The sequence below is a fragment of the Notechis scutatus genome, chromosome 4 (genome assembly GCF_049901735.1).
Source record: "Notechis scutatus isolate UNSWTSFEM ecotype Mainland chromosome 4, rNotScu1.2, whole genome shotgun sequence".
Classification (NCBI taxonomy): Eukaryota; Metazoa; Chordata; class Lepidosauria; order Squamata; family Elapidae; genus Notechis; species Notechis scutatus.
In genome coordinates this window covers 20,398,924-20,413,100 of record NC_142012.1, presented here as the reverse complement: position 1 = coordinate 20,413,100, position 14,177 = coordinate 20,398,924, and the positions used below count along the sequence as shown (strand labels likewise).

The window sequence follows — 14,177 nt, the reverse complement described above, 5'->3', positions numbered from 1 at the left end:
TTCCGTGTCTTGTGTGTTGTGTGTGTGTGGCAAGTGGTCTGTGTCAATGGAAAACCTCAATAGATGCATCCTTTTGTTTTCTGTGTTGCAGCAGACCCTCAATGAGGCAATTTCCTTTTGCCATTAAAGAAGTGACCAAGAGACCTAATGTTTCTTTGGGAAGAAATCCCACAAAGAGGCAACTATTTATCTACTTCTCATATGCTTTGTTTTCTGGCAAAAAAGATCATCACTCTTCCACGGGAAATTCAGTATCAGTTCTATTACATCATCTGTCAAATAACAACAGCTTTAATTATTTTCCAACCTCTGGCAATCTTTATTTCATTGGACACTTGGAACTGTGGAATCAGCAAACTTCAGGAAAGACCTAAAATAGAGATAATTCTCCATCTGCATTAGTCGCTAGCAATATGTAAATGAAGAAGAGATGAAGGTATTCATGCTGGGTGGTTTGATGATGAGATTGAGAAATGCGATGAACTTAGAAGCAGAAACACAAGCACAGTGTATTCAGTTTCATGGATAAAATGAATTTTAAAGAAACATCTCTTTGGAAGTTTCTGATGTCTTCATGTAGAAGGGCAAATACTTTTTGTCACATTATAACGCTTTCTAAGTATATCTTCTTATGCCCTCTTCATCGATTTGGTATATACTTTTTAAAATTGCTACTCCTTTTTGATTCGCTCAATTTGAGTGGGCTTCCAATTCAAACAAATGTGAATGAAATGCTGACCAATTTTCATTCTTTGGTTTGTGTTTTGTGCTGGCTTCATTACCACTTAGTTGCCACTGCATTTCCTTTTGTGTCTGGTTAAAGTAGAAACCTAAATGAAATATGTATCTCTTCCTCATTTTTCAAGCAGGAGCAACATTTGTACAGCAATACTGTGCATGCTTGTGTATTTCATTGTGGGTCAGTTTCAGTAAATGTATGATCATCTAGGTTTTTTTGTCTGGGGTGTTCAACCTTGGCAATGTCACAAGTTGTGGACTTCAACTCCCAGAGTTCCTAGCTACCACTGACTGGAATTCTGAGAGTTGAAGTCCACAAGGTTTGTAATTGCCAAGGTTGGTCACCCCTGTTTTAGGTTTTTGTGTACATTAAGTACCAGCGGAAAAAAAAATTATGATGCCTCTGTGAAAAACAAACAGAATTTGGCTATCAAGGATATGAATTTGGGCTTAGTCCCACTCTTTTTTCAGGGTTGGCAGGAGAGATGACAATCCTTTCAAATTTGGCAGTGACTGAAAAATATTGTTAAGTGAAGTAGAACATGGAAAGGATAAATATTTGGGTTCTACTCGTGTGCAATAGCTATTTTAGAAACACTAACTTCCCCAACCTGGTGTCACCAGAAGTGTTAGGGATACAACTCCCAAGAATTCATAGCTAGCATTGATAGGCACCAAGTAGGGGAATGTTGCCCTAATTTGAAAAGGAAAACAAGTAAATGCATGAATTTCTTATTCAACTCTCTTGAGTTTTGTACACAGAGCTAAACGTTCTAACTGCACCTGGTATGACTTCACATAACCTTTTGTCTAGGTAATTGAGTTCTGATCAGGCTCCTTGAATGGGTAACTGAGGTACATTTACACATGCAGAGCTCTGCAAGTTATATTTGTGTCAGTCTCATTCAGTGAATAGATTCTCTTAGTTTTTAATTAGTGAATTGCTTAAGTGAAGGAAACCAGCAATGCAGAATAAAACATACAGTGGATGAAAATTGAATGAATTCTTATGAATCTCTAGTACTTGAATAGCTTAGTTGTAGTACATTCCAGAAACCAAACGTGAAAGATGCTGATGTAAGATGTAGTGAATAAACATTCCTTCTTTTTTGCTGCTCTTGTACATTTCTGGAAAATTTCCATGTTTCTGCTTAGGTATAATAATGCTATAGATGTTTAACTTGTTTTCATTTTTCTTTTCCTATTACTTTTTTTCTTCCATTACCAAGCTGTTTTATAACTGACAGATGGTAGACCATAGTGCTAAAGCTTCTTATTAATTAAACAAAGTTATGTGGTTAGGCATATCATTCTATCTTTTGGTAAAAGATGTTGAAATATCTTACTGATTGTACAGCATTAAGAGGTTGTCTTCTTGGTCCCAGTGGTGAATAAGCTTAATAACATTTTTATATATAGAGAAAAATGGCAATCATTTTGTTTGCATACAAAACATGTTTATTTCTTGGAGTCCTGCAGGAAATCAGGAACTCTTATTTTTTTAAAATAGTTCCCTCCTTACTTTGTCTTGGTCGTGTCCCTTGGTGCAAATAGATAATGTAATTTTAATTATCGGGTATGTAGTTGCCTTCTATTTGCCTGTGCATGATTAAAATTCACATATTTCTTCCAGAATCCCACATTTATTTTTAAAACAAGGGTGAGCTTGAAAGAGCTTTCAAATAACTTTCTCATAGCAAATGCTCATTCCAAAAGGTAACGCAAAAAATTGTGGACATAGAAACAAATTATTATGATCTTACCAAAAATGTCCAGAGCTGGAAATGACCCCGTTTCAAGCATGAAACATCCTGTCTAAGCAAATGTCTTTTAGCTTAAAATATTTTGAATTAGAAATGTTTTACACACTTCTAATACCCACAGTTAAACATTAATCTCTGAGATGTTCCATCTGGCAAATAGAATTTAATGAATAATAGGCCCTAACTAATGTAAAGCTACAGTCTTTGTATCATGGAAATTTTACAACTGTAAGGTGAAGTTTCTTGAAGTAATAAAATAGATGCCAATTATATGTCTACAGAGAGTACTGAAATAGTAGAGGTAGTCCTCAAGATATGACATTAAGGAATCCTGCCCATTACAGTTGCATGTCTCGATGGTCGTTAGGTGAAACACCTCATCTAATGAACCCCCATCCCTGCTCTCCCTAATGAATTATTAAATGAATGTGTGAGTCGTTAAGTGGAGTGTGGGGTGCCTCCTGGATTTGGAGGCCTAGCACAGGCCTAGGCTCACCTGTTGTGGCCCTCACAAGGCCTCACCCCCAAGATGCCCCACTTCCCGTGGCTTGGGTCCCAACAGGTCTTTTCTCATTCCCACTGAGTCTTCCCAGGCCGAAGGCCTTATTCCCCCCAAAAAAAAAACAACCCCAGACCAAATATCTTTCTCCTCGCTTACCTTTTGAAGAACTACGAGGCCTTCCAGAGTAGAGATCTCCAATCTTGGCCACTTTAAGACTTGTGGACTTCAACTCCCAGAATTCCTCAGCCAACTTTGCTGGGAGTTGAAGTCCACAAGTCTTAAATTGGCCAAGGTTGGAGACCCTTGTTCCAGAGGACTGAAATGGCTGCCTTCTTTTGCATGGCCATCTGGCACGGTTGTGAAAGCTGTTGACATTTTCTTCCACCCCTCCAAAATGGGAGCCACATTGGGGTCTCCCCTGCAGGGTCCAGGGACAAACTGCTTCTTTTTGCTGCCTTAACAAGGCCTACGCAGTGCTGGATAAGCTTTCTGCTGCATTCAGAAGCTTCTGCGGTGCAGACCTCTTTTAAGGCAGCGAAATGAAGCAATTTGTCTGGCAGCTGCCATTTTGTCCCCACCCACAAATGGACTGAAAGACAAAATGGCAGCCATATTTGGGGCACTACTGCATAGCCCAAAGGCAAACTGTTTTGTTCTTCTGCCTTTAACAGGGTCTGCAGTATGCTGTGGAAGCTTTATAAAGCGTTCAGAAGCTTCCACAGCATTGTGCTGATCTTGTTAAGGCAGCAAAATGAAGCAGTTTGTCTGGGGACGGCTGCCATTTTAACCCCGGCCACAATTTGGATCGCTGCCATGCGGTCGGTTGTGTCTTCCTTTCACAACGTGAGCTCTGGAGTTGTGGGTTATGTAGAGTAGGCCCAAGCACTGCAGGGTGGGATGGGAGGAGAGAGAGATGGAAGGGTGCTGCAGGGCCCCTTTGGTGGATCATTCAAGGTGAATTATTGCAGGGCTGCTATTACCACTATTACATTTGCGTTGGGAACATCAAAGCACAGGGTTGCTGCAATCCTTGTAACTTTGACATGGGGTCATGTGTAGCCTTTTGGAGGGGGGGCGTGCTGTGGTAACTTTGAACATTTATTTAAATGAACGTTCTTTTAATTGGGCTCAGCAATTGGATCTTTACTGTATTTTATTTATGTCTTTTAAATTTTGTATAGTTTTTTTTTTTAAGATTGTAAGCCGCCCAAAGCTAAGATGGGGTGGCCAATAAAATTTACAAACGGACAGATGTGGCCTGTTGTACCTTGAGGACTACCTGTATTTTGTAGCTTTCTTTGCAAATTCATATTAAATGTCAAAAAGGAAAAAGCAGCACACATAATAAGCATGTTTGCTAGAAGGAATTTGCTGACCAAGCCCCACAGTAAAAGTTGGTATATTGGTAAATTTGGGTTATAGTCTGATTTCTTAATTCAAATAAACTGGTCTCAGAAAGGACACAGTATAAAATAGTGAGTGATGGGGAAATCAACAAACTGGAATAAGGGCAACAACATTTAGGGCCATTAAGCCAGGTGTATGCAACCTTGGTAACGTTAAAAGACTTGTGGCCTTCAATTCCCAGAATTTCCCAGCCAGCCTGGGATCTTAAAGTTGCCAAAGTTGGACACCCCTGCACTAAATACAGTAGATGTACCCTATTCATGTTTTCAGGTGCCCCTTTTCCTCTCTGAAGGGATGAAGGGTTTTTTTTTTTTTTATCAAAGGACAGCAGAGTTTTCAGATGCTTATTAGAGTGGGGGGAAGGAATTTAGAGGAATTTCCAGCAAGCCAACCATCCAAATATTTGGGAACAAAAAATGCTTCAAGGCAGCAACTCTCCAGACTGAGTTTAGCAAGTTTTGGTATGTGTCAGTTTGGATGTAAATGCTTAATGTTGAATATTAATGCTCAAATGTTAAGCAGTTAAAAGTTTGTAGCTGTTGTTTGTGTCTTTTCTTTCCACATTTTTAGAATTGTACTAAATAGTACTGTTGTTATTGACAAGAAGAAGAGTCAAAAGAACCCTCCAAATGATACCAGTACACGTCAAGGAAGTTTGTGCTTCGTGCTTGCCTAACAAATTGCACATGTTATAGATTATGTTTTAAAGAATTTGTGCATCAGAGTGTTTGCTTGCTGCTAGATCTCCCTACCATCATGACATTTGTATAGTAGTGGCTTAGTCCTATACGGGAACAACGGCTTTGTTAGAAAATTTTGTAAATCTTTTTTTGTGAAAGATGTTGACTATTTTGTTTTTTTATTATTGGTCTAAGGTTTTGCTAAAGAAACGGCCGTGTCTAGAAACCGTCTTATGTTGCCAAATCCAACTTGGTTGAATGAAATGTTCTAACTCCTGTTTTATGTCTTCTGCTCTGAATCTCTGGAAATCCATTTGCTTTGTTTGTCATCATCTTCGAGCCAATTCCTGTTTCTATTAGATAGTCGTTATATAGTGGTGTGTACATCTCAGAAATGTAAATAATAGCATGTCTGTGGTATCATTCCTGCACAGGTTTACACATATTAATATGTATTTATTTTGAGAACATGGAAAAATCCCAACCATAAAAAAAAAAAGTTTTGCATATCTATTGGTTGAAACCTAAACTGCTTTAATATGCTGCCATCTAGTGTTTGCTGGGCCCTTCTGCAATTTAATAAATTAAGAATTTTTAAATTTTTGTTAACTTTAATTCAGTAGCTTTGAATATTTACATGTTAGAATATTTTTTGCAATGAATATAACTGTAAACTGGTACAAATGCAGTGGTTTCTGTTCTTAATTGGTAAAAAAAATCTTTATTGGTTACTGTTATGAAAAAGGACATGTGAATGAAGATATTCAGAGTATGGTATATCGTCTCTTAAATTGCTTGCTTAGTGATGCACTTGAGAACATTTATTGGATGGCTCAGTAAGCCTGCTGTTTTTGTTCTGAACTGACTACATATCCAGTATCCTGTTCCCATACTTTAATTTTTCTTAAATTATGGCTGCTTTCCTGAGAAATATAAAATGACAGTTTACCACAGTTGTGTTTTTACTCTCTTTCTGCCCTTTCAGTAATCTTGTTCAGCAGAGAGATATTCAGCTTTCAAACAGTGGGGACCTAAAATTTTATATCTGTCTAGCCATGGGCTCATCTTGAGTCACATGAGATTTTGCTGGAGTGGCTGTGTTATGTGCCTTTTATATTTCCCATTGTGATAGTTCTGTAAGACCACAAAAGTTTTGCTAGCGAGTTTCTCAAGTCTTATGTTGTGGATTCAGATTTCTCTTGATGATATGCTATTTCAGTTTCTTCAGTGGTTCAGTGTCAACTATTGATCTTTTTAGGCACATTATAGCTCTCCCTCAGTCTTTTATGGTAAAGTGTCAGTAGAGTACATTTTTGGTGTTTTCATGTTCCTGCCTTTAGTTATTTTGGCAGATAACTCTTGTGTGTCCATTTTATGACTGAGAAAGCAACAGGAAAGGCAACTTGTTTGATTCATGGAGACAGGTAGAAAATATCACACCATCTTTTCAAACCCAGGGCAGATGTAGTTTAAGGCAGACTCACCCTTTTCCACAATCCTGCCCGTATTTTTCCTCTGCAGCCCACTTCAATACCAATGGATTTTTTTGATGAACTGACTAAACAGAAATTGTTATTTCTTCATTTTCATTTGGAAGACTAATTCCTGAACTTGACACAGTCTAAAGGAAGAATGAGGTGTTATACCTGAAGGATTGGGAAACTGCCCATTTAACATATTTATTCCCAATGGGGTTAGATGATATATGAACATCTATGGCTGGACTGTAGACTTGAGGTTCTGTCTCCTGAACATTACAGGAAAATTGTAGGCTCTCTACAGAAATTTAATCCAGGTAGAAGATGCTGTTCCTGTGCTCTTTTTTCAACAATGTAAGGTTACATCATGGATGAAAACACATGGAATTTTCAGTATGTATATGCTGGTGCTGCCCTTAAGTCTTGTATAACTGCTTTCTTGTTTTGTGCCTATATCATAGAAAGAGTACACATACCCTTAAGTATTGTACGGGATATCCCACACTTACCTTGTTGGAATGGGATTGTTTGTGTAGCTTATTAATACAGTGATCGAGCAAGAAATGCAGAAAGGCCTACCTAGGGAACATAATTTAAATCTCAGAATTGGTCTTATGAAATCACTTTAGATAAACATATAAAACAGCCTTCCCCAGCAAGTTGCCTTGCTCTTTAAACTCCCAGAATTCCTTTCCATCATTCCCAGAGGAAGCCTGATTAGAAATTTAATTCAGCATGTAACTGATCATAAAAGTCAGAACTGCAGTGCCTAGCAGACGTCTTACCTGGAACATGCATTTCTGTTTATTTTCAGAAGACTGGGGATGGGGTTTTCTAACAAGTCACGTTTAGATATACTGTATTAACTTCCAACCTTTTATTCTAAACCATTGCATGACATAATGAAGGCAATGACTGTAGTTACCATTGTGGTTCCCCTACCCTTTTTACTGTATTTGAATGTACTTTACCTGTGTGGAAAGTCTTGTACATTGCTGAATTGATTGTAAATGCCAATTACACTTACTGATAATGGAAAGTATTGTTACAAGGAAAGTGCATGCCTGTACAGCTTGACTGAGATTTTGTCATCTCACTCCCACATGCTCTTATTTGATCTCAAAGTGGATATATTTTACCTAATTTATCATTTCTTTACACTAGAATATGTTATACAGTAGCCATGCAGCTTTCAGTGGACAAAATTGAACTTTTACATGAAATTAACACAACTATTTTGTGTTAAACAACTAGTTTTTAAAAACAACTAGTTTTTAAGGTATTGAAAGTGAGATACATCATGCTCTTTGTTTTTTTTTTAATAGAAGCAAATTTTCAGAATGTTTTAATACATTTATGAACATAGTTTTACTAGTTGTGCAGTATTCTGTATTTTACTTGAAATAAATCATTTTATATGCAATTTGTTAGTATGATTAGTTTTACAAATAAAATGGAGTGACACTTTGGCTCTGTTCCTTGTTCTCACATATATAAAAGTTTCACTTAAACATTTCACTGGGTGTGTGGGGAAAATAAACATATGAAGATGAAATGTGATAAAATACTGCATTTGTGACTAATGAATCTCTTGATGGGTATGCTCCTTTGTGTCATAATAGCTCCTTGTAAAAAAAGTCACATAATTTCGATCTAAGAATCTTTTTCATTTGCAATAAATACAAATATATTCAATTAGATCTTTGGATCAGAACTCCCAGAAATTTTGGTTGGTTCCCTTTGTTGGCTGAGACCGACCAGAATTGAAGTTCAAAACGTTTAGCAGATGCCAGATCTCCTGCTTGTTGAGGTACTGAATGTATAAATAGGCAAAAGAAAATATAGTGCAGTATAACCTCCATAGTTGACCACCTCCCTAAGTTGATCTAATTTTCATAGACTAGACATACGCTATATGTACAAAATAGAAAGCCAACCTCTCTGTATGGACCACCTCTGTAAGTTGTATTTTTACCACCTGGACCTTTACAGACACAATTTACTCTATATAACTTGACCAGGTGTGTCCAGTCTGCACAAGGGCAAGAAAGTGAAATGCAGAATTGGTAGCAATGAATTTCTTTCAAGAAGAATATCAAAGAATACAATATTTTTGACACTGATTTGGCAGTAAAGAAGACAACATCTTTTAACGCTGACAGATGTGGACTCTTTCAAGGTGATGCCTGACAGGAGCCTCATGAGGAATGACAAATGTAAGAATGGAAAGCTTTCTAAAGGTTTCACAGTTCTTCTGTATGCTGGCTTAACCAGAGAGAAGCAGTGATTAGTAAATTGGCAAAGCCACGCTCATTCAAAAACCTGCAGTCCAAAGACGGTACCGTCACCTGGAAATCTAACAAATCTGCATGGATAACTGGTGCTCTATTTGAGGAATGGATAAGAGCTACTGACTGAGAAATGAAGAAATGTTACATTCTCCTTGTATTGGTTTCCAATTTTTTTTTTAAAGAGCTGTAACCATCAGAGGAGAATGCTGTAATTCCCCTTAGTCAAGTCTTTGGTGACCAATTGTTCATGATTAATTTTCCCATGTTCTTTTGTTGTACTTGTGTTTTGGTCTGTGACCGCAAATAAAGTATTATTACTTCTGTACATTCTCCTTGTAGTGGACAATTGTCATAGCCATCCCAGGTGAATCATCTTACAAATGTGAAACTGAAATTTTTGCCTTCAAACACTGTTATCAAAAATTCAACCTCTCGACCAAGGCATAATAATAACTTTAAAATTCAGTGCCGAGCCCAGCTTCTGCAGTGAGTCATTGCTAAAATGCAAACCTATGGTCATCTGCAGAAGCAAAATCCTAACCTTAACTCTGGCCTGAACCTAACCCTGATCCAGAAGCAATTTTCCAATCAATATTGACCAAGGTACAGCCCGAAGGAAAAGTGCTGGAAGCAACTGATGAAGCAGAAGAATTAAGTGAGGAAACAGAAATTGCAGATATTCCAAAAGAAGAGGATGTCAGTCATTTGATAATGCAGTTAAAAGTTATTTGCCGTAGAAAAATGCCCAAGTATGCTGAGTGGTACAGCCAGCATTGAGTGCTTCCTCTGCTTGCCTTCATAACAAGAATAAAGAATAGTCTGAAACTTCAGTCGTTTTTTTTAGAAAGAATGATTAAACCATGAGAAAACAATACATACATAAATGTATTGATTTTGTATGATACAGTATTGTATGAATGATTTTCCTGTGTTTTTGCTGTATGTGTTTCTATATGTCATTCTCTAATAAGCTGACAAAATGAGCCAGGCGTACATATCAGTATCATTGTTCTGTATATTGACCACTTCCACTTTCCTACAGTCCCTTGGGTGGTCAACTTTCAGAGTTTTTACTGTATATGTCTGTTGAAAACTTGTAAACCAGATAAATTGAAGAATTGAGTTCCTTGGTGCAGAATTAAGGCCGCTTAGGAAAATATAATTGTTCCTCATTCTTCCATAAATCCCTAATGTTTTACAAGCATTTCAGAATAGAACACCTGGTCAGGTTTCAGATTTTGAAATTCTGAATGAATAGTTTTATAGTTTCTCTGTCAAATCGAACAGATTGAGGAGAAGTAAGTTAGTGGAAGTAGCCCCATCATTTTATATAGGATTGAAAAAAAGCTCTTGCATAGGTTAAAAATAGCAATTAAGGATACTTAGATAAAACCTTCTGACTTTGCATGCCTCCTTGTTGCAGGATCTGGGATAAATATGTTTTAAATTACTGCTCTGCCTCTTAATCTCAGTTTTAGTTTAATTCAGCATGTTCATACTAACAAATATTCTAAACAGCTACACATACTACTGACTCAATCCTTGTTCCCTCTTGTAGCTGACTTTCTAACCAAAATGTCAGGATTATTATATCATTTGAGGCTTGCAAAATCCAGCATGTGAAATCAATCTTGTATACTTTAAGAGCACTTGGACAAAAATGCTTTGATTAGAAAATATTACTAACTTCTCACCAAGTGAAAGCAAAGATGGGGACAATAGGTCTAGAATTTTTGTGACTTAAAGCTTCTTTTAAAGATACTTTAACCCCAACCTAAGGTTGCTGCAGCACTCAAGCCAAGTAGCTATTGGTTAACTTAGACCAAAGTGAATTAAAACAACAGGCAACTGGGAGACTTCATCCTCATTGCAAAAGTATGCAAACAATCCCCAGTGCTCTGCATTATGTAGAACAAGAGTAAAACGGGCAAGGTGTGGGACAAAAAGAAAATTGAGGTTTTTAGGAGGAGAATGGTGTATTTTCTCTTATTTGTTCAGATTCTGGTGCTATCAGCATCGGACCAAAAAAGAATAGTAGGCAAAAGTACTTATGATTTAGGATGCATGCACTCTACTGGTATAGCTTATCACAACATACAGCTAGTTTTAGAAGGCTCCACGAAAATAAACCAGGATAGAAAAGACAGAACACAGGGAAATGTGTGAGAGCACTGGATTTTATTGGTTTTATCTCTAGGTACCACAGGATTGACATATTAGTAGGTAAGACCAGTGAATGAGCAGCAAGATTTCTTTTCCTCTTCCCTCTTTCGTATCTAAAGCAGCAAAAAGAGAGGTGTGCCCCCAAACCCCATCTCAACAGTCTTGCTGCCTCTACTGAGGAAAGCAGGGAGTCTGAGGGGAGGTGTCATTACGGTTGTACCACTTTTACATTATTATAGGACTATAACATGCACATTCTAGTATGTGGCCCAAGCAACAAGAATACAGGGAGAACGACAACAAGGCTGCAGATTGCATGTATGTATCTGCTGTGGATAAGAAAGACAGGATCCTATGACAACTGGCTATGAGTGTTTTAGAAATCTTATTTAGAGAGAGGTACCTACAACAGTGCAGTGTGGGGATGCTACATGCATGCATTAGTGACAGTGGAAAAACATGTTAACAGCAGCAGGATAGGACAAGAGGTGAGATCAGTGACATGATGCTAATGTGGATCCGGTGCCCCCTTCCTCAGCTTTCCACAGCAAGTCTCTGCTCTGTTAGGGAAGCCTGCTGGGCCACCGTTTTGTTCTCGTGGCTGCGGAGTTTTGATACGACTTCTAGGAAAGCCAGGCTTTGCACTTCCTTGTGAAGAGGTTCTGTCAAACAAGAGGTAAGACTGTTACTTCCCTGCTGGGCCTTTCTGGAAACAGCTGCTCTTTTGTCTGCATTTTCTACGAAGCTGAAATGAATGCAGACATTATCAAGCCACCGCTTGGCTGGGAGGAAAACAGGAGGGAGCAAAAAAAAAAAGTGGCATCTTTCAAGCAGCTCAATGCAAAGTGCTCTTTCCAATTCCTTAAATTGCATAAAGACAGGTGAGTAAACATTCGGCCTGTATAAAGTACAAAGGAACAAAAGAAAAGAAGTGCTTCCATTCCAGACGCCTACTAAGAAATGTACACAAGCTTGTGTTGTAGAAGCTACTGCTGGAAGAGAGAAAAACCAAACCATTTTTAAAAAAATCTTTCTTTGGCCTGAATCAGTGTCTTCCAGAGCTGGTATCTTCTTGATGTGTGGGCTTCAATTTTCCAAATCAGTCTTGCCTGTACCAGATAGAGCAGGTGTTTGGAGATGCTGTTTTGGGAAAAATGTAGCTCGTGTTGAGCTAAGCTCAGCTTCATTTAGCCAGAGACCAATTTCCATTTGAAGGCTATGTTTGTATGACAGGCTAGGATAAAAGCTCAGCTGATGCCACATTTTCTTCATCAGGCATCTTAATGGTTTGGAACTTACTAAAGTTAAAATAGCCCATCATGTGGGATTTCCAGAAATTGGGACGAAGCTTAATTTGAACAAATGGTGTATTTCGGAAACAGAAAATCCATCAGATTGTTTGGCACAGTAAGTTGAAAGCTCAATTAAAGAACTGCAATCAGCAGAGAATCAAATGGCACAGTGCACAAGCACCTTTACACTGTGTATATAGCGTGTTTTGCAAATGCAGCTTTTTATTAGGCGCAGTTGAAAACTTTCAAAATTACAAACAGGTCAACTTGCCTTCCCACATTACTGCTTATGTTGCTGAAGAACATATTCTTGGAGTGGGGAGGGGAGGGGAGGACTCTGGCGTCTGGATTAATGCTCAAAACCAGGACAATCCCAATCAAGCCAAGGCCTAAGATACTTGTGTACTTTAGGATTTACATATACTGGTACTTTTGAAAGTTAAAACTACATGCCAACCACAAAGTAGCGCCTGACCAACCCTGACTGATCTGAAAAGCCTAGTAAAGTTACACCTTAGATGGAAAGCCAACAGAAAATCCCAGGTGTGTAAATTTAGGCTGCCCAAATTATTTCCAGGAAGACAATATAGCTATAGGTAGAGTTTTCACTTTGAAGTACTGGACTGGATTACACCTTTCTATAATTCTTGCTTCCCCTTTTGGCTCTTGTTTTCCTGCCAATCTTCATATTCACCTTTTTTCCAATCAGTTTCCATATACTAATTCTTTCCTGTGTCACGATGGAAGGAAGAAACCAGTTTAGGGTTAGGAGGGAGCTTTTAAAATTTCAGTGGCTGCTCTGTTTCAATCCTGTGTTGTTTCTTCACAAGGACATTATACTGGATCAAGGTGTTACATGAAATTGCACACAGGATGGCAGTCTTCTATAATACATGGACAATCTACTACTTTGCAATTCTTTGCTATCATGGACATAGCATCAGATAAGTAGGTTTAGAAAGACTTGACAATAATCTTATGTTGAAATCTTTTTTCATTCCCAGGAGTCTTGAATATTTCTTTCAATTTCTCTTGAAATTGTGTTGGAGCTTGGCTCTTAGAAGTAGCACATCTCTAGTTTTGGGGACTGCCTACATTTAGCAGTAAGATGCCTAGTGGGAAAATGTAGGAAGCCACTGAAGCTACAGACTCCTAGCAAGTTCATAGTAAAATGGAAGACAAGAAATTAATATGTTTTCCTTAGCCAACTTTTAATAAATGCTTAGAACTTCCTTGTCTCCTTTGCAACAAATTTAAAAAACAAATACATATGAAGTGATCGGAAAAACATTCCAAATGTTTTTTCATGGTATGAATTCTTATCACATATTTAACAATATTTATAACTCATATTTTAAGTAGTTGGAGTGTGATTAGTCCACAAAATATTTTTTGTTTTCTGTTCCAACATGACAAGCTTAATTCTAATTCCAGTGTTTGATATTTCTTTTCCTGTTTTCTCATTGTAATAAGTGGCAATGAGCTTCAGAAAACTATCCTTCCATGTCAAGAATTGGACCCAAAATGTTCTTTTAAAACAGTATGTTTTTACTGACCTATGAAACTTTTTCACCATTTTCATGTTTTTATTGATGAATTTATTTACGAATAAATTCAATGGAAGATATCTGGAATTTATATGGATCAGCTGTCATATTACACTGTGTCTTTGGTCCCTATCTATACAAATAGCTATCTGACATTCTACGCTAGCTGTAATCCAGATAAATTTAATCATAATTGTTTCAAGGTTTAAACATACAATGGATTACAGTGGAAATTTAAGATGGTAACATGATATTTCAACTTCCTGCTACAGTTTTTTAACTGCAGATAGAAAAAACTTACAAGGATAATGCTGAT

The 14,177-nt window shown here is 37.6% G+C and overlaps 1 protein-coding gene across 3 annotated transcripts in view; it reads right to left on the bottom strand.

Moving 5' to 3' along the window:
* Positions 1 to 11,018: 11,018 nt before the first annotated feature.
* RAP1GDS1 (Rap1 GTPase-GDP dissociation stimulator 1) overlaps positions 11,019 to 14,177 on the bottom strand; it is an 80,572-nt gene continuing 77,413 nt past the window's right edge. For all 3 annotated transcript variants that reach the window (XM_026672671.2, XM_087962881.1, XM_087962880.1), the window contains one exon: positions 11,019 to 11,684. In XM_026672671.2, the coding sequence (XP_026528456.2) occupies positions 11,557 to 11,684 (128 nt within the window). In that variant the 3' untranslated portion in view covers positions 11,019 to 11,556. The remainder of the gene's footprint in view (positions 11,685 to 14,177) is intronic.